This window comes from Carassius carassius, chromosome 33, assembly GCF_963082965.1.
Source record: "Carassius carassius chromosome 33, fCarCar2.1, whole genome shotgun sequence".
Taxonomy (NCBI): domain Eukaryota; kingdom Metazoa; phylum Chordata; class Actinopteri; order Cypriniformes; family Cyprinidae; genus Carassius; species Carassius carassius.
This window is the reverse complement of record NC_081787.1, coordinates 10,991,075-11,011,600: the sequence shown is the minus strand read 5'-3', so window position 1 is coordinate 11,011,600 and position 20,526 is coordinate 10,991,075. Positions and strand designations below refer to the sequence as shown.

The 20,526-nt window shown below is 36.3% G+C and overlaps 1 protein-coding gene across 1 annotated transcript in view; it reads right to left on the bottom strand.

The window, feature by feature from the left end:
• The window catches only part of LOC132113722 (protein diaphanous homolog 2-like), a 447,692-nt gene that overhangs the window by 44,946 nt on the left and 382,220 nt on the right, over positions 1-20,526 (bottom strand). Inside the window, exons 24-25 of the mRNA XM_059521662.1 lie at positions 11,939-12,103; positions 5,027-5,162 (exon numbers count right to left, since the gene is read on the bottom strand). Of these exons, the coding sequence (XP_059377645.1) occupies positions 5,027-5,162; positions 11,939-12,103 (301 nt within the window). The remainder of the gene's footprint in view (positions 1-5,026; positions 5,163-11,938; positions 12,104-20,526) is intronic.

Sequence of the window (20,526 nt, the reverse complement as noted above, 5' to 3'; positions counted from 1 at the left end):
TGTTTTCTCTCTAAAAAGGTATGTTATCCTAAAATAAAAAAAAAAAACTCCCAAACTTTTGGATGAATTTGTACATCGCTAACTTGTTTCCTTAATAAATCTGATTTTTTTAATAAATCAATTTATTTGAAGGAATTATTCAAAGACTGTTATGAAGTTTCATTTGTTTTTTGAGTGACTCAACCGGCTACCAATGTTGCCTCAACCAATGTTGTAAGATTTGGACAGGACAATCAAGTCTGATTAGTTGTGAGGAGGTGTTTCAAATATGTCTGAAAACATTCTCCTAACAATTTGGTACCTTTGTTGGTGCAAAAAATTACACTTCACATTTATACACTATATAAAGATGCCTAAAAATAAAGGTGAACACAAATCTACGAACAGAAAGAATCACACTGAACTGATCAACTCTCTGCCGAATGAATAGTAATGGGATATAGAAGATATGCAGAGATAAAGAGCTGTATTCATTCTGAAACCCACTGGCGGACAGACCTTACAAAACTGAGCTCAACCACATAGATAATGACAGCTATCATCACATAAAGAAAAAAATATTCAAAAGAATACACTAATCTTCCCTTTAGCCCTTTAATCCTACACATTTTTTTTTTCTTTTTCTAAACCTTTAAAGGGATCATTTGTACTGTCATCCTTGAAAGTGAAGCTACTTTCTTCCTGACTAGCAGATGTGTGCCAGTCTTATTTAACAACATCATTTATTGTACCGTCTGGTTTTTATATGGCGCATGAAAGATGTTATTTACGATGACTCAGAAAGTGACCGCAAACAACAAAAACAACTTTCTCTGTTTTCAAATTGACCTACAGATTTGAAACACCAGCAATGGGGAAAAATGACAACATTCAACACGAGTAGAACTTCAGAAGATTTTTAGAGGCCAGTAATAGAACAGAATGAGTGGACATATTTTCTCCTCTGCTTGTATTGTGTTTGTTACTGAACTGGCTCAGATGAACAGAATTGTTGGACAGGGTCATGTCTCTTTTTGTGCTCAGTCAAAACATGTCTCGACTGAGCCAAATCTGTGACATTATATCTGTATAAAAAGACATGAAACAGCTGGGTAAATGTTGGAGGGTAGCACTCGCATTCAGTGTAGGGGTTTATCCGAGAGTAGGAAGGGTCAAACCCACACAGGGTTTTGGGATATACAGAAGCTACACTTCATAAAAAATATGGCAAGAAGGATTCCTGTGTTTTATGGAAGCCCTTACGCCTCACCTCTTTCATCTCAAATGCCACATGTGGCCACAAACACTTGTAGTGACCCGCAACTGTGACCCTGAAACAGCCAGAGGCTGAGAGACAGTATAGACAGGCACACAGGAAGTCACATCATCCCTCAGTGATGTTTTGCAATGAGTAAGACGCCCTGTACACAACATATCCTACGGCAAAATGGCTGCCCCACTAGGACAAAATAGATTTTCCTAATAAAGATACAAGGATTAGGTGGATTTAAGCCTATTTTAAATAATTCCACATTTACTTTCAGTGGGTTAAGCAATGTGGTGAATGCTGAACATCTGGTCAGTCTAAGAAAACATGGAAATCCATTTAGAGGAAATTAAAACAAATGGGGGGCCGGGTAATGATTTCATGAGCAATCTCCCATGTTAGGATTTCTAATACTTTACAAGAAAAACAGATTTTGCCCCACTTGCCATACACATCAATCACATGGCACTCCCTTGCAAGGAAACATTTCCAAACACTGTCTGTGTGATTTCAAAAAAAAAAAAAAAAAAGGAAAATGGTACAGAAATTCATTTGTGCGGCTCCACAGTCCCGTCGAACACATCTTCTTAACCCTAAATGAATGAAACCTTCATTAAATATGCATCTCATTGTAAATCATGTGCATGTGAAGGGCAGAAGATATCAATTTGCAAAATGACTTCAAAAATCAGATTTACCCTGATGAAAGGGGGTTGTGAGCCAAAAAAAGAGGATATATATATATATATATATATATATATGGAGAGAACATGCAACACGACAGAACATTATTTACACTATTTTTACTGTTTATGTTTTATTTTCTGCCCAACAGAGCTGCTGAATGATGTTTAATTATAGTGTTATTGGGCTAGTTAATGTTTTCTCTGTCTAACAAAACATTTCTGAATGCTTCTGAACATAAAGCTATTATATGGCATTATATGTCATAACTAATCAAGGCTGGATTGATTGGAATAACAATATATACAGTTCTCTGTAAAAGACTGTCTAGTATTTCTACCAACAAAAAATGGTTTTAATTCAGTTATTTCTATGTTTTGCCGTACTGTATCAGTAGTAAATATCATTTTTCATTTTCAAAGATAATTTTTGCCATTAATTGTAATAATCCATTAAGATTTTTTTTTTTTTTTTAACAAGTAGTCTGACAGCAGCCAGGGCTTCGCACAGAGATCTGATCTCACCATCATCCAGTCTGTCTGGAATAACATGAAGAAACAGAACAAACTGAGACAGACTCAATCCAGAAGAACTGTGGCAGTGTCTCCAAAACGCTTCAAGAAATCTACCTGCAAAGCTACCTGAAAAACTATGCGCAAGTGTACCTAGGACAAAAGCTTTTTAACGCAGAGTGTGGGCCACACCAAATGTTGATTACATTTAGTTAAGTTAATAGAAGTTAATTAATAAAATATATTTATGGCATTATTTTTGATGGCATCCTCACTTTACAGAATTATAAAAAAAAAGCCTAAATCTTTGCACAGTACTGTAGCTTTGCACGTTTCTTGAATCGTTTTGGAGACACTGCCACAGTTCTTCTGGATTGAGTCTGTCTCAGTTTGTTCTGTTTCTTCATGTCATTCCAGACAGACTGATGATGGTGAGATCAGATCTCTGTGTGGAGCACTGGCTGCTGTCAGACTACTTGTGTAAACAAAAATCGCACTGGGTTATTACAATTAATGGCAAAAATAATGTTTGGAAATGTAAACTGATATTTCCTACTGACACACTACAGCAAAAATAGAAATAACTGACTTAAAACCATTCTTTGTTGGTGAAAATACTAGTGACCTAAGACTTTTGCATAGTACTGTAAGTGTGTGTATGTATATATCTAGCATTCTTATTAAAAATTTAAATAAATAAAGCTATAATGATTGTTTTGGATAGTGTGATAATCAGCTGAATCAATAAATTCATTTTAAAATTCATTTTAAAATACATTAGAAAATAAATATGTAATAATATATAGAAAACAGTTAAATTAACTTGTAACAATATTTCACAATATTACTGCATTTTTGATCAAATAAATGCAGCCTTGGTGAGTATAATAGACTTATTAAAAAAAAAAAAAAGAAAAAAAAAAGGGGAAAAAACCTTCAATATCAACTTACCAACCTCAAACGGTAGAACGGTGCTATAGTTTCATATTCATATTTGAATGCAAAAGAAAGGTTGATCTGTTAATCATTATATAATGCATATGAATGTCTACAGAGCCAAATGTACAATGGAACTCACTGACATTCACTCTTTAAATCTAGTGATGACTACAGCAGTTCAATGATAACGTTTTATATGGGCTCTGACAGAGAGAAAGAGCTAACTAAAGATAAGGTATTCTTGACTGCACTAGAGGGTTTGTTATCCACTCTCTTTTCATCCGCATTATTACGAGCTCAGCATTCAATGCGGTCACTTCTTAGAAAACTACAGTAGCATGTATCAGTCATCTTGCAGAAGCACACAGAGACGAAGTTCTACATGTCATTTTCTCAAATGTAAGTTCTGGGCTCAGTATGACATTTTAAGTTGGAGCTTGTGAAAAAGGCTTTTGGCCAGAGGCAGGAATTTCTGTTTCATTGTAAGGATTAGAATAGTGCAGTGCAGTAAGTATTTCATATCTCTCATGGCAAGAATTTGCCCTGAATTTGCAAGCTGCGTGAGACATCTTGACACTGTAGATTTCAGACTTTTCAACTAAACTGCACATTTCTTTTCAAAACACACAATTTACAAGGTTTTTATGCACGTACATATTGAAATATGGTGGACAGAGAACAATTTGTTCCTCACATCCAACCAGTTTTGTTGTAATCTAAACTGAATTAAGATATTGTTGATGGTCTCTTTTCATATCAGAAACAAACTGAGCAAGCTTGCAAAAACTTAATAGTTCTAACTAACTCTCATCTCCATTTACTAGGCAAATGGCAATCTGCCAATCCATTATCTGTCTGCTCTACAATAGCAGTGAACCTTAGATGCTCATCTTTACATGTGACCTACATCTTCTCTGGCGGGGGCCTATCAGCAGCACAGCCTCATACTGCTGAGTTGCACTACACCTTCATGTAGCAATGCTACAAATGCTCTAGCTAACAAAACACATGCACACAGGGCCTATAATTAACAATCGCCATTGGTTTGTTTAATCTCAATAATTTTATGAATTAAAAAACAACAATAATAAAAGCAATTAAATGTGTTTGCCCAGTTTATTCTGCCTGTTTTTAACTAAATAATGCACATTAAGTTTTCTGGCTGGTAAAAAAATATTTATGGCGTGTAATTCTTTTAAAGATACCCGCCTTTGGCAGGTGTGGCAAAATGTAGTTTTAGGCAGATTCACATAATTTATTTATTTTATACTTTCTCGTAACAGTTGTAATGGTTATCTCTGCTGAAATCCCTTTAGTTCTAGCTTGATTTCACACTGTTGTGTTTGGCACTCTAATTACCATCATTGTCATCAACATTTACTTGACAGATTCATATTCATGTCACTTTCTTAAACTGTGACACGATTACTAAATAGAGACTTTTCATTAAAACATTCTCAGGCACATCTAATGTGCCTGTACATTTAGTATGAGCGAACAGGCGGAAAAGAGTGAGATTTTTCACAGATGAAGTGTGGCCCTGTACCTCCATCACCATCACCATCACCACCCCTGCAGTGCCTAGCACTGTGTGAAATCGTGATCCGGGCTGCAGTCGGGCCCCGGCGGGGCAGTAGCGTCGTACCTTTGTTCATGTCAATCAGCTGTTTCTTCTTCTGCTGTCGCTCTAGTTTCTCTCGCTCAGCTTTCTCCTTTGCCAGCTTGGCTCTCTTGATCTTCTCCTCCATCTCCCTCTTCTTGTGGTTCTCCCGCACAGCATCCTGAAGTGTCAGAAAGAGAGAAACAATGAAATTAGATGGCAATTGAGTAGAGAGGAAAATTCCAGCACAATTCTATCGCTGAACAAACAGTGTAGACAGCACTAGTAATAACGGTGAGTCCACACACACTGAGGACAATGCTTAGCTGCAGGCACACACTGAATCTACACCTGCTGAACTCCACAGAATCCAAACGTCTTGTTATTTATGAAAGGGAAAATGCCTGAGGAGGATGCCTTACATTTTAACATGAAAACAACACATCATTTGATACACTTTAGTTGAAAGTATTTGCTAGAAAAAAACTAAATAAAATAATAATAATAAAATACAAAAGTGTCAAGAATTTAGCAAATTCAGAGCAAATTTTTGCCATAAGAGATGCAAAGCACTGCCTTGTTTTTTAAAGTGTATAAAACATATTATACTTATACATACACACACACACACACACACGCATATATATACTATAGAGAGAGAGAGAGAGAGAGAGAGAGAGAGAGATAGATAGATAGATAGATAGATAGATAGATAGATAGATAGATAGATCTCACACACACACCCACACACACACTCATAAGTCCCCCTCTCCTTGTAATACCTGTGTAATACCCATGCCATTATACAGAGTTGTGTCCTGATATGTCACAAAAACAAGAGCGCGCACACACACACACACACTCATAAGTCAACTTCATTTGACCAAATTTAAATTCCCAAATCTTCAAGGAAATTGAAAAGAAAGTTTCCAGATTTCATCTGCTCTTGAGTTAAAGGGACACAGTTGCAGCCTTTGTGCTTACAGCAAAAGAAACAATGAGTGTTGAGAAGAGGAAGCAGACAGACATTGTCTAATTGAACATCAAGATGGCTCCTGATACTGCAGTTGTCCCCACTGAGCTACAATATCCATACGCATTAATATGGAAGCAGATAACACGGCGTCCATCCAGCATATTTCCAGCGACTGAATACCAGGATGTTGCTGCGGCAATGCTGGCAGGGCATCAGTGAGTGGGAGAGAGGCCTGTTTACAGAGACACAAAGATATCGTCCTTCTCCTCTCTTCTTCTGTAAATGCCATAGAGGTGTCAGGCAGTATAAAGACGGCGAGAGATCTGGACGGAGACGCTCAGAGGGAACGGAAACACAGCAGGGAAGAGAGAATAAGCCTCTTCTACATAACCTTTCCAGCACAGCAAAGGTCTCTTCACCCCAAGCCTGCACCACTAACCAGACAGGCCTTGCCTTAAAGGCAGGAATGAGTGTTTTGTGTATGCGTATATGTATGTGTGTCTTGTTCTTTCTTGATATGATATAATGAGTGTCGACAGTCTGTCCCTTTCAGACTCCCTAAGGGTTTCCGACGTTTGTGTTGTGTTTGGTGTTGAGGCACAAGGATCATGGGTACAGTGTGGGAGGAGAAAAGTACAGCTAATCATGGAGGTCAATAGTGGATTTGCCGTCAAACCCAAGAACAGGAAAATACAATCCACATGCTCACTGTCTTTTCTTGAGACGACAAGATCTAGGATGAACATATGAGAGAGAGAGAGAGAGAGAGAGAGAAAGAGAGAGAGAGAAGCACCTGTTCCAAATTTGCATTATGCTACAAAACTATAATTCAGCGATGAATAAACACAATACTTGTTCTAATAAAAAAATAATTGAGTCAGCATGCATATGGCCGTCTATTCAAAGAGTGCGAAAAATAATTCTATATTCATCTATTCATGACACAGTGTGACAACAAACATTAGCATAAACAATTCTTCCTGTTATTGTGATTTCGCATTTTCAAAGAGAGCATTATGAAGCCCCTGGATTATGGGTCTCCAAAATTGACAGTTCAATCTCAGTCTTGTAATTGGAGATAGCATCAAACTCGTCGTCAAGCGCTGGATCCTTAATTGAAAAATCATTTATTCATAGCGACAAAAATAATTCCTGCTGGCAAAAGTTTTTTATAAACAAACAAACAAACAATTCTGACTGCAAACATGATTACACAAGATAATTATCTTACTCTCATCAAACATGCAAAAACCCTAATTATCATGGCAACAAACATGCTTTCAACCCTTTTCCTGATCCAATTAGCCTGGGGCAGTATTTATGATTTAACAATTTTCTAAATTGTGTTTAAGGTATTAAGAAGCTTTACATGAGATAAACAACACCCAGAGGGAGTGCTTCTGAATATTATTCTCATAGCGCAAAACGATCGCACTATTGACTACAAAGGACAGAATCGCATTAGAATAAAGCAAGAATGATTGTGGAATGTGTGCGATTTTGCAGTTTCTACATGCAGCATGTACGTTTGCTTAAGAGAATAAAATGCACAATTTAGCCCATTATCATGTTCTTGCTCATGGATGGCCCTGAAAAGCATTCATCCGAGCTGCACGGTCTCACGGAAATGTGTTTCTTGTGGTCACAGTGCCTCTGACTGTTGCTAATTCAAATCGCATCCCCATCGGTCCTCCCTGCCTAGGAAAGCTGATATCTCATGGCTGCAGATATGCTCTTTACAAACGAAAGGTAAAGGTTAGTTTAAAAAGAATAAAAAGATAGATAGAAGTAAACGGGGAGGACTGAAATCCACAAGAAGTCCTGTGGTTGTCAGTGGTGGCCACCAATCAATGTGTTAAGGCAAATTAGGCCGGATAATTGTGTTTGCACACTAAATAATCCAAAGTCATTAAGAAAGCTGATTACAGGGGAAGAAGTCTTCCTTAAAAGTCTTTTGGTTAATTGGAGTACTCATGATGGGTTATTTAAAAATGAGAGAGATAGCACTCAATCTGTCTGTCTTTAAAAGTATGTCGTAGCAAAAAACTATTTATTCACACTTATGCCTTTTCAAACCTGTATGACTTTGTTTATTTTGTGGAACCAAGAAATAGAAAAAAAATTTGTCTGGACAAAAAGAGTTCTTCTTTTGTATTCTGAAGAAGAAAGGAAGTCATACAGGTTTGGAACGACATGAGGGTGAGTTTTCATATTTGACTGAATATTTTTTTTAAACCCCTAAGTTAGTAGAAGGATTAATATTAATAAAACCAGACACACAACATATTAACAATTTATAAATACATCCATCTTGAGTGAAGAGAATGTGGGAGGATTTCAGGTTTCAGCTGGATGAATCACCAACTATCTGCTAATATGAAAGACGATGATAAACAAACAATTTTCATCTAACACCAATCAACACGCCTGGCAAAAGCACATTTTATGGAAAAACGCTGTTGTGCAATCTCTAGATTGGTAAGGCAATGCTCGGCTTTCCACAGTAGTGTTTGCACTACTCCAGGAGAGGGATTGCTGCGGAATTGAATTTGCCAATATGGACTCCATCTACCACGGGTGTGTTTATGCATGCTGGCAAGCACAGGATAGGATGGTGTCCTTCCAGACAGCCACTGAGGACTAGATGTCTTTGTAAATATATTCGCTGGGTACATGTGCAGCGGAGTGACACTAAGGAAGCACGCTCTTGCTGCAATCATGTGTTGTGGAGGTGGCTTTGTAGTCTCTCCTGTTTGCCCAGCTTCAGAATAGAATATCTGAATAGCCTTGTCTTCCACACATGGACAAAAAAGGGTGGCTCATCCCACTACCAGGGCCTCTATAATTCATATTCAGTTTTCTTTTTTTTCCGTTGGAACCATCATATATGCATTGCCCTACATGCAATGCATACACACTTGGCTTCCGGAAAGCGAAAGAAAGAGAGTGAGAGAAATGGAGGACAAAAATCCACACCACAGATGGGCCTATTTGGCCAACACAAAATGTACACTAACTGAACCACATTTGATGATTTTTGATTTATTTATTTATTTATTGGATCATATCCCCCATTAGTTTTCAACAGGCTGTGAGAGGCCAACAAGTTGCCAAGAGTGAAAAGTGGCCGATGTTGTGTGTGTTGAATCAAATATTAGACTAATCTGAAGGGACACTCCATTGGGTTTGATTGTGATTACTTGCAGTAGCTGTGCCGTGGAAATGAAAAAGCAGCAGTGATGACATCACACTATATCACAATCTCCATTACTAGCATTATCATTATTTCCAAAGCTGACATAATATATAAAGCCAATGGCCCTCGATGACTGCTTTGTGCCAGCAGCACGTATTCAGACAGATATGCACGCTTACCAATGCACACACATGCGCTCTATTGATTAGCTGAGTCACGCTTGTCATGCACCATCACTGTGGCTCAACCTCTGCTGACTTAATTGGTGTAATCAGTGGTTCACTCAATTAACAAGTGAGAATGTTAGTTCATCACAATCTGCTGTGCTCTGATAAGGCATTAATATACTGATATTCATCCACAGCCGCTAGTGAGGATTACATACAGAAGAAGATGACGCAGTGGGAGTTTCTCTCACTCTCTCTCTAGTTCAAATCTGGCAGCGCACTGGATAAACTGATAGGACGATCTGAAACAAATTTCACATGCTGAAATCAAATATCATTTCTATTGACCCTGAAAAGAAATATAGCTAATAGATTCTTTTATCTGAGTGGGAGCGCTTCATGAGAACTGGCAGGCGGGCGCTGTTTTTGTCCTACCAAATGAATGTGTCACTCAAACAACAATTTAACATACAGCAATGCGGGTCATTTCTGAGGATAAATGTTGATAAAACTAAGAGGTGCCATAAATATGCTATGGTGGAATGTATTTTATGTGGAGGGCTCTATCATGAATAGAAATACATTTAATAACCTTTCTCTTTCACAAACAGTCACAAAGTATATTTGGAAATATGTGGTAAACATCATGTCATAAGGCGATGTGATGTGACAAGCAATTTAATGGATCTAGCTATATTTGAGGTTTATTGTAGAGTTATGAGCATCAGGCTTTTGGACCAGCGGTTCCAAATGGCCTTCCCAGCAAAACCAAGTGAGTGAAAAAATGTTCTTGATTGGCCAGTTACAGCCAACAACTTTTATAGCTTGTCAGTTTATCATGTGATAACACAATATAACCTTACCAGCCCTCAGCTCTTACTAATGTATATGGATTTTTGACATGAAAAAGGAAAAAAGAAAGAAAGAAAGAAAGAAAGAAAGAAAGAAAGAAAGAAAGAGTCATTTACACACAGGAGGAGTAAAATACCACAAAGGGAAGGTGCCACTGGATATCCAGCCATGTTTGTGTTCTCCACCAGCTCTGGTCTTCCCAGCATTCAAGCATCGTGTCATGTGTTGCTAGACTTTGATCTGGGCGAATGAAAGTTGGGTTTTATATTTTCTTGTGAGAGGGGGTGAGCTAGAAGCCACAGACAAGGAGACCTTCTGGACATCATGCTATCCCATAAGCAAAAGCAAGAGAAATATAGGCAGAAGCAAGAGAAACACATATATATGTGTGTGTAAAAAAAAAAAAAAAAAAAAAATCTGTTTTGTGTTGAAGTGTTGTGCTCTCCTACTCAAGCCAATATTAAAAAATTACCCAAGAAATGAATAAATCAATAAATTAAAAACTTATTTTCTAATTTACTTTTCATTTCTGGGTGAAAACTGATTGTAGTGCATATACAAATTACTAATTTAAATTATTCTGAAAATATTAACAGCTATAATATAGATTATTATGAAAGATCAATATTAAAGTATTAAAAAATGTATATTAAAATTAACATTTTACATACAAGTTTGAGTACGCTCAGACGTGAGTCAGTTTGTTTAACAGTCATTATGGGATAGGAATGCTGTCCCCAAAACATCTCTCTGCAACAGGTTGAATGGAACCATCAAATTCTATTCTTCTTGTGTTAAACAACAAATAGAAATAACAATTTTACACCCACAATTCAAGACTCATTTCCTGTAAAGCTTATTAATATTCTGCATAAAATTTTCATAAAGTTTCATTTGTATAATCCCTAAAACCCATATAGGTAATAAGCAAATACAAGTCAGGCTCTAAGTACCTTAAAAAATATCAATTAGCTGAAAATCTCATATCTTCTCTGTACAGTGAGAAGTACTTGAAACGCCTCCCTTGGTTTCACACTCAGTCTTGATAAATCCCATCCTATCAGCAATAACCTAGTCCTACCTGTCTAAACCCCAAGCAGGTTTTATTTTATTTTTTTTCTGGTGACAGGAAGGAGGCGTTGCCTTGATATCCGCCAAATACAGAAGCTAATGAAACTCTGAAAGGATAAGACACTTCTGAGACTCTTTTATCTGCATAGGAGCCACACGTTTGGTAATACATTATACATTCCATTCTCAGCACAGTTTATGTATGCTTTAATCTGCCCAGTAAGCCTGTCCTTCCATCTCCTCGCCCCATGAGGAAAATGTCTTTATCAAATGTGATAAATAAGCACTTAAGAAAAGGCCAGCAGCTTTAGTTTGGAGTAGTATGTTCTTACTTTAAACTATGTACTGATAAAAACTGTGTGTATATATATATATGAAGAAGAAAAGTGATGAAGTTAGAAAGAGAATTGCGCTCTCACATTCCAAGTGATAGAAGTTGCCAAAGCAATCCAAAACCTAATCATACAGCCATCCAGCAACCCTGACCTGTTCTGTCTAGCTGTGGAGAAAGCATTGGAAGTATTAACTAGAATATTATCTGCACCTGCTCTCGAGGACTCTTTTGGAAAGTCAGATTTATACACATTAGAGAAAGAACAAAATATTCAACTCTCTTCAACCTTGAGGAGTGCAAAGAGCAGAAGAATAAAAGCACTCTTCTGAGGATAAATAAGTGACAGTGCTGCTGTACTCACCATGAAGAGGTTGCGGAAGCTAGCCAGGTCTCCGAAGAAGTCCTCGATGCTGACGGTGTGGGGGTCGAAGGCAAAGTAGCTCCCTAGGCTCTCGTAGAGCTTCTGCATATTCTTGTGCATGGTGGAGAGCTTCTCATACTGCTCTCGCGAATGCTTGGAGAAGCCGTGGGAAGGATACGGTTAAGAAAGGATAAGAGGTGCATTGTCGTAGCTATGTTAAAACACAAGGGTTTGTACAGTGATGGATAAACAACGACAAACAAAGCAACTAGCTGCCCTCCAAATCCTGCCCGCAATCCTTCAACAAAGAGGTCACCTGCAGGAAAATTGAGAAAAAACACCACTTCTCTGTAGAGGTCAAGCGAGACGAACAGAGGCATTCAATAACCTCTCCATCTAAATTTGGAGTCATTGGCGCACTGAGCTATTAGCACAGGTGCAGGAGTGATAGAGGAGTGTTTCACAGTCTGGGGGACTAACACAGATGCTGGAGGGAATAGCTGATTGCAGTCATTGTTTCATTGTTTTTCAAAAGAAGAGTGGGGGTCAGCGAGAGCTGAACCCCTTTGAGAGTTGCGCTCTGTAATTTTAAGAGCAGATGAAGGCACATTCTCTCAGTGAAAGGCTATTGACAGCTCCTGTCGGGGATGTGCTATCTTGCAGCTCTTATGAACCACACAAACATAGACAAACAAACAGGTAGAATGTGTCAATAGAGCCTCGCTTTCTGTTATTTAGCTGCACGTATTCAGCCCCCATTTCCAGGCGATTGTGTTTCCTGGATTCAAAGTAGTGCTGATGGCCAGAGTCTGGCCTTTTGAAGGAACAGAGAAGCTATATAAAATCCATGCATGGCATTTTATTCAAGCAATTCATATCAACCGCTCAGATGTGAGTCAGATTGTTTAACAGTCATTATAGGATAGGAATGCTGTCCCCAAAACATCTCTCTGCAACAGGTTGAATGGAACCATCAAATTTTATTCTTCTTGTGTTTTCTGATGAGAAATTGAACTGAAAGGAAAGGATTTGCCTCATCATTAAAGCTGAAGTGTTTCCCTTATAAATAATATGTAGAGTCAACAATGCCAATTGTAGGTTAATTTCCCCATAAAGTGTAAATACTGTGGCTCTGCAACACTATTAAAATATTGTTCTGTTTGTTTGAGTTTGACCACCATGCCAAGACTGAAACACTGAATCTGGGGATGGACTATCTGTTTGTCCAACTAATAGCAGATGGGCAGAGTGTTCAGGAAACCTGCATGAAAATGTTCATGATTTATCATTACAAATGCATTTGGTGACTAACAACATTTCAGCCTGTAAAGGTGGATGCTGCAGGTGGATGCTGCACACTGGTGGTGGATGAGGAGATACCCCCTGACAATGTAAGCGCTTTAAGGTGCCTAGAAAAGCGCTATATAAATGTAATGAATTATTATTATTATTATTAAAGAGCTAAATTATGGAGGTTTCAGCAAGTGCAGTAAAAAAGATTGAATTCTTGTTCAACATGCATATGAGGACTTTTATGTGATATATTAAGGTGTTTAACAGAAATTGTAAATTTGAAAATGTAACAGTTATTGCACAATAAAATGTAAATCTAATTTGAATATAAATTCATCAATCTTCTGTGACACTCCTTAATATTTTTTCATAAAAATGTACATTTCAACATAAAATTTTAATTCAACAGATTTCAAAATGTTTGAAATTTTCATAGCTTCATAGTAAAAACATTATAATAAAATAAATAAATAAATAATTTACATTGATTACGTGGAAACTGTGTTTGAGTCTGAATACCTGCAATAGTTTCTGAATGTGCGCACATCCTTGTCCTTGGGGCTGAGTTTTATGAGCTCTTTTGACAAGTGCAAAATTACTTCCTGTTTCTTTCAAGCCGAACAATGAAGCAAAAATCCTCAACAGGTTGTGTAATGTTTTCAACCCCACATACTTTAATATCTTGTATTTGAGCAAGCTCTGCTTAAGATGAGGAATGTGGATATAGCAAAATCAAAGCAACAGAGCATTGTGGTTTAATCTCAATTGGATACAGTGACAAAAATACTGCCTGTACTGAAAGAAAGTTTTTGAGTATATGTGGGTGTGTTTGACAACAGCTCATCACAGTCTTACATAGTTCCACTGGACTGGGCCAAGCCCTCACTGGCTATTATTTCCACATCATAGATTTTGTCACATTGACAAAGGCTGACATGCACAGTCCAATATCAGTCCCGGCTTCTCCTCCAAAAGCAATACTTTCAACTCTTTCTCTTGCTTTTTCTTTGCCTCAATCTCGCTCTTTTCCGTTACCTCTGTAAGAACTTTCAAAGTACAATCTTCACACTTCTTTGTCACCTGTGTCACCTCTGCTTCACATGCTGGGGTGGAGTGAAGTTCCTGGATAAAACATTATTCGCCGTCTGTTGGTTCTCTCTCTGTCTCTCTCTCCAGAAACACAAGTTTCCCCAGCAACATCCCATATTTCTCTTTACAGAACGGATAGCAAAAAGTGTAAAAACTCCCTTTAACCTCATTACCTCATCAAGGAAGAGGATTAGGGCCAAGCAATAATAAGAACAATAAAACCATCTCGAGATTAAAGTCATTATAAAACAAGATTAAACTCTCTGTTTTTTGAGGAATCAATTGGCTAACGAGTGTTTAATAATGATATATTAATTGGGTAGGTAGGAAATAGGAAGGACTTGTTGTCCCAATAGAGCAGCGTCTATTTAATCATTTTAATAAATAAAATAATTTACGCTCTGTTATTATTGCATCCTGTAAATGTACAACAATACTGAGGTGCAAATAGTATCTGTCACAATTTATACAAATAAAGAGCATCTAATGACTATTTATGCTATTGCAAAGATCTGCTACTTTTACATAGAGTAAATAGAATCACTATTTTCACTTAGTGTAAAATAGAATCTATGGCTAATGTACTTCTAGTGTAAACAATATCTTCTGCTATTTTCACTCAGTGCAAACAGCTGCAGCCTTGAACTAAAACCATACAGCATTGCCATTAATGGCAGTATAGATAGCTACATTCTTTTCGTTCTATGTAAAATAGAAAAATATCCTAAATAGCCAGTTAATTCATAAAAATTAGATTCAAACTCTAGTTGATCATGTCAGAAATTACTTTCAGGAGCTCTACTACATAGGACCAGTGCCACTGCAGACAATGATTGAAACATTCAAATGAACATGACACAAATGTGTTTATTTTCAACTTTTTATTTAGACTTTATTCTTGAAATATTCAACATTTTATTTACACTTCATTATCAAAATTTAATTAGCTTATTCTAAACATTTTATTTTGATTTTTCATCAAAGTTGAATGAGTTTTTCTCAAAACAATTTTTTTCCCTCGTAATTTAATGAGTTTATTCTCAAGATTTTAGAGTTTTGTTTCCTCTAAATTTAACAAGTTTTTTCTCGAAACACGATTTTATTTTCAACATTCTTATGCAGCATTTTTTCTTAAATTTACTGAGTTTAATCTCACATTACAATAACATTAATCTTGAGATGGTTATATTTTTTTATTACTGCTTGGCCCCAATCCTCTTTCGTATTTTACGTTACAAAACTACTTTAATGAAATTCCAACAGAGAAGCCTGGAGAAGAGATTCTGCACATCATCCATTCAGTATATGATAAATGTTTAAAATTCTGTGAAACTTTGTGAAAACAATATGTCTTATTATAAAAAATGACCAGAAAGTAGATTCTGAACACTACCATCGCTGAAGACTGCAATAAATTACCTTGTCTGTTTACCTGTGTGCTTGTATGAGTGAATAAAATGGTGCATGGCTCCCTTAGGCAAGGCCAAAAAGCCCCCTTAATAAATCTCCCCTAACCCACTTCCATTAATGTTTATTTAATGCTTTTCTATGTGCCTCTTGGCTCTATGCTGAAAGGCAGCAACTAAGCTTTTAGTGTGGATTGTCTTTCCCCCTCAAGCCCCACAGCCAAACTATATGCATCCCACCTTAGCTTGGAGTGGAAGATGACCGAATCTCACCAGGACGGCAACAGGGACTGCATTCATGGCTTTAGAGCACTCGGCCAAGCAGAATGGGGTGGAAAAGCATCCTTTTTTTCTTTTTTGTGGTTTATGGACAACTAATGGCATGTGTGTGTGTGTGTGTGTGTGTGTGTGTGTATATATATATATATCAGTACAGACCAAAAGTTTGGAAACATTACTATTTTTTATGTTTTTGAAAGAAGTTTCTTCTGCTCATCAAGCCTGCATTTATTTGATCAAAAATACAGAAAAAAAATGTAATATTGTGATATATTATTACAATTTAAAATAATTGTTTTTAAATTTATTATACTTTAAATTATCATTTATTTCTGTGATGCAAAGCTGAATTTTTAGGATCATTATCGCATGATCCTTTAGAAATCATTCTAATATGATGATTCATTATCAAAGTTGGAAACAGTTCTGCTGCTTAATATTTTTTCAGAACATGTGATACTTTTTTAGGATACTTTGATGAATAAAAAGTAAAAAAAAAAAAAAAAAGAAGCTATGTTTTTAAAATATAAATATTTTGTAATAACAATATACACTACTGGTCAGTAATTTTTTTTCTTTCTTTTAAAAAAAAAATCAATACTTTTATTCAGCAAGGATGTGTTAAATTGATAAAAAGTGATAGTAAAGAAAATATATTATTAGAATATATATTATTAGAATTTTATTTTTATTTTGAATAAATGCAGTTCTTTTTAACCTTTTATTCATCAAATATATTAGACAGCAGAACTGTTTCCAACACTCATAATAAATCAGAATATTAGAATGATTTCTAAATGATCATGTGATAGACTGGATGTTACATGTGACACTGAAGGCTGGAGTAATGATGCTGAAAATTCAGCTTTGCATCACAGGAATAAATTATTTTTAAGTATATTCAAATAGAAAACTATTAAGTTGTAATAATATTTCACAATATTACTGTTTTTTCTGTTTTTTTTGATCAAATAAATGCAGGCTTGATGCGCAGAAGAAACTTCTTTCAAAAACATTAAAAATAGTAATGTTTCCAAACTTTTGGTCTGTACTGTATATACTTCAATCAAGCCTTGAAGTTCAGTCAAAAATAAAAACTTTTCAGCAGACGTGGGTAGTAACGAGTTACATTTACTTCGTTACATTTACTTGAGTAATTTTTTGGGGTAACGAATACTTTTCGGAGTATATTTAAAGATGGTTTTTTACTTCGTTACTTTGGGCGACGCTCCTCTCGTTACTTTATCTTAATGCAATAAATGTTAGGTGCTTCAGTTTATTCCAAACGCGCCATCTACTTTTCTCTGGGCAATGAGCGATTGCCCTTTCGCGAATGATTCATTCTTTTGAGTCAATTCTGTTCAAAGGCTTGATCAAACCAATTGGCAAACGAGTGAATTGGTTCATGAATCAGTTTGAATGAGTCGTTCAGTTCCCTGCCGGACGCGCTGAGCGTCTGAAGTGGTTCACTCGGAGTTGTAACGTTTAAGAACAGAAAGAGCGTTGAAAACGTGACTGGAACTGCACTGAATTGAAATCTGCAAAGGTTATTATTTGCTAGCGATGGAGATCCTTATTAGATGAACACCGCGTGTGCTGTCTACTGTTTAACAGGTAATAACTTGGGCTACATTCGATTAAAGTACACGATACCACTGTGACATTAGTTTGTTGTAGGTGTGTGGCTTATAACAGAGGGGAGTCAAGTTGAATGCAGCTTCCAAAAGACAAAAAATAGCCGATTAAGATTTTATTAATTTTAATACAATCACACCGGCGTGAGTACGTTCAGCAAGTCATATAATCAGCTGCTAAATTCAGATCTGTGATCGCTGGCTGGCGCTGAGCCAGAGATAGATGCGTTTATACAGCGCTGCGCATTATAACCAATCACACATGATTCTTTTGAGCTTATTAAAGCATTGGCCAATCAGAGGTGTTCCGATGAGTCATCGCTAAAATGCCGGTGCTTCCTTCACTCGCTCACTGACTGAATACCTCTTTCTGGTGAATTCTCTCGTCAGAAACAACAAAGTGCAGATGTTTGTACGAATCTTTAATTAAGATATTGATTTCACAGTGTTAACAGTTTCAGTGATTTTAATGGGAGTTTCTGAGAGTGAATGAAATCTAGACTGTCTGTGAAAATTATCTTTAATAATGTAAATGTTATTTGCTCTCTTTCTGAACAATGAAAGATTAGTAGCAATATTTATATCACATTAACTTTCAATGTTAAATTCACATTTAATATAAAGTCAGTCATATTAAAAATATGTTATGGTATGACACCTATATCTGTTACTTAGGTAAACAGACAGGGTTTTATAATAAATTACATAAATTGGAGTAAAGGCTGATGAAATATATACATTTATACACGCACACATACATTACATACATTTTATCTATATTTCTAAATAAAAATAGGCTCAGTATATATGACCCAAAGTAACTAGTAACTAACTACTTGAGTAGATTTTTTATCCGATACTCTTTTACTCTTACTCAAGTAACTATTCAAGACTAGTACTTTTACTTTTACTTGAGTAAATATTTCTAGAAGTACTTTTACTTTTACTTGAGTACAGTTTTTGGGTACTCTACCCACCTCTGCTTTTCGGCATACAATGCAATATGACAGTTTTGTGTTGGTAAATAAATATGGTAAATAAACTGTGAGAGAATTTTTATTTTGTGGTGAACTCTTTAAATCATTGAATGGCACTTACTGTGTACTTGCATCATTTATGACAACGAAAATGAACAGTGCCACCCTGACTGAATGACTCTTAAATCACTTTTTAACCAGTACAGGTACCTGAAATTCGGTACAGGTACCCAACGGTAACTTTTTCCACTACTTTACTCTCTGTGTAATTACAAAAACATTTATTTCTTAATTTCAACATTTTGAACAATAGGGCCCTACAACATATTTCTTTCTTTTCCCCAGAATTTATTTATTTTTTGCAAATAAACTGAGGTTTACTGTTGAAATTAATACATGTTAGAAAAATGGTGTGAATATTCCTTTAAAACATTTTTAATAGGCTAATAATTGTATTATATTTTTCCCTACAATTAAGTCATACATCTGGTTGTAATATTTATTTTTATCATTTAAATGTTTTATTTAAATTTCATAGAAAATTGAATATTTCAAGATGTAGATTATACTGTACCAAAGTAATATAAGAGTAATATATTTCTGTTACATCATAAACCATACTTTTATTTTGACAGGGTGCTATGAAGTTTGTGTGTGTATACAGTATGATAGGGTTTTCGCAGAGGGCCAAATTCTGCCAACAATACAAAGCCAAGGGCCACTGGTATCAGATGGTTTCAATGATTATAATAATATCTATTGTATTTGGTTGCTTCACACCATGCCATTTCCATCCGGTGTAGACACAATGTAAGTTAATGTCGCTTTCTCATGCTGCGTTTGAATTTTCATGCCATATTATTTGAAATTAGCATGGGCCAAATATTTTCCTCTGGCCCGCGGGCCCCCTAGTGAGGGACCCTGCAGTATGACAAAGCTAGTTTTCTCAAATGAAACCGTACAATTCTCACAAAGTGACTCTAACAGCAGCTCTGGAGATTAAGTTTTTGTGTTCAAGCCATCATATAGTGAAAATGTAGAGGCCGAAAATCACAGCGAGTGTCACGCATGCTTCAGTGTTTGTGTTGTAAATAAAACCGCGTTTCCGCCATTCATACATACAAAGGTAAGCGGAACATGCAGGATTCATATTTATATTGTCTTTTTGCATTTTAATATTCACAGACACTAGTTCATATCACGATACGAATTAAATGGAAGACCTAAAATTTACTAATTCCATGGCATTCCACACTATAGAGTAAATTACGTTTTTATAAATGGACTCCACGATCCCGTCCACTTTTTTGCAGAAACCGTATGGGCCTAGAAATGTAACCACACTTCAGAATATTTCAGCTTGCCTTGTGAGTTGTTTGAACAAGTTGCAAGGGTGACATCACATCACAGGTTCTCTCTTTCTCTCTCTGTAGCGTTTGTGCCCAGATGGATTCTTAGGTAACGAAATTTGGCACTGATTGATTTAACGTTAATTGGTACTCGGTAGTACAGACGCAATTCGGTCGGTACCCTTAAAAGTACAGAGTTCGATACCCAACCCTAGTATTCAATAGATTATGAAGTGAAAATAATGGGCTGCCTCATTAACATTCATCTCCATGAAACAATCTGAGTGCCAAATAATGATACTTCCCTTCAGGCAAACATGAATAAAAATAATAGAAGCCCATACCTCATGAACCCAAGAGTTTTTATCTGTTGCATGGAAACACTGGAGAAGAAAAAAAAAGTTTGGTTCACTGTAAACCATGAAAAATATTTGAATTGTACCAAATTGAATGTCACAGTTCTCTGAATTCTTTGAGGGTTTCTGGACAGCATCTAAAGTAATTAGCACAACACCTTGGATGGAGCTCAACAAAATGCCTCCAATAAGCTTCCCGCCACAT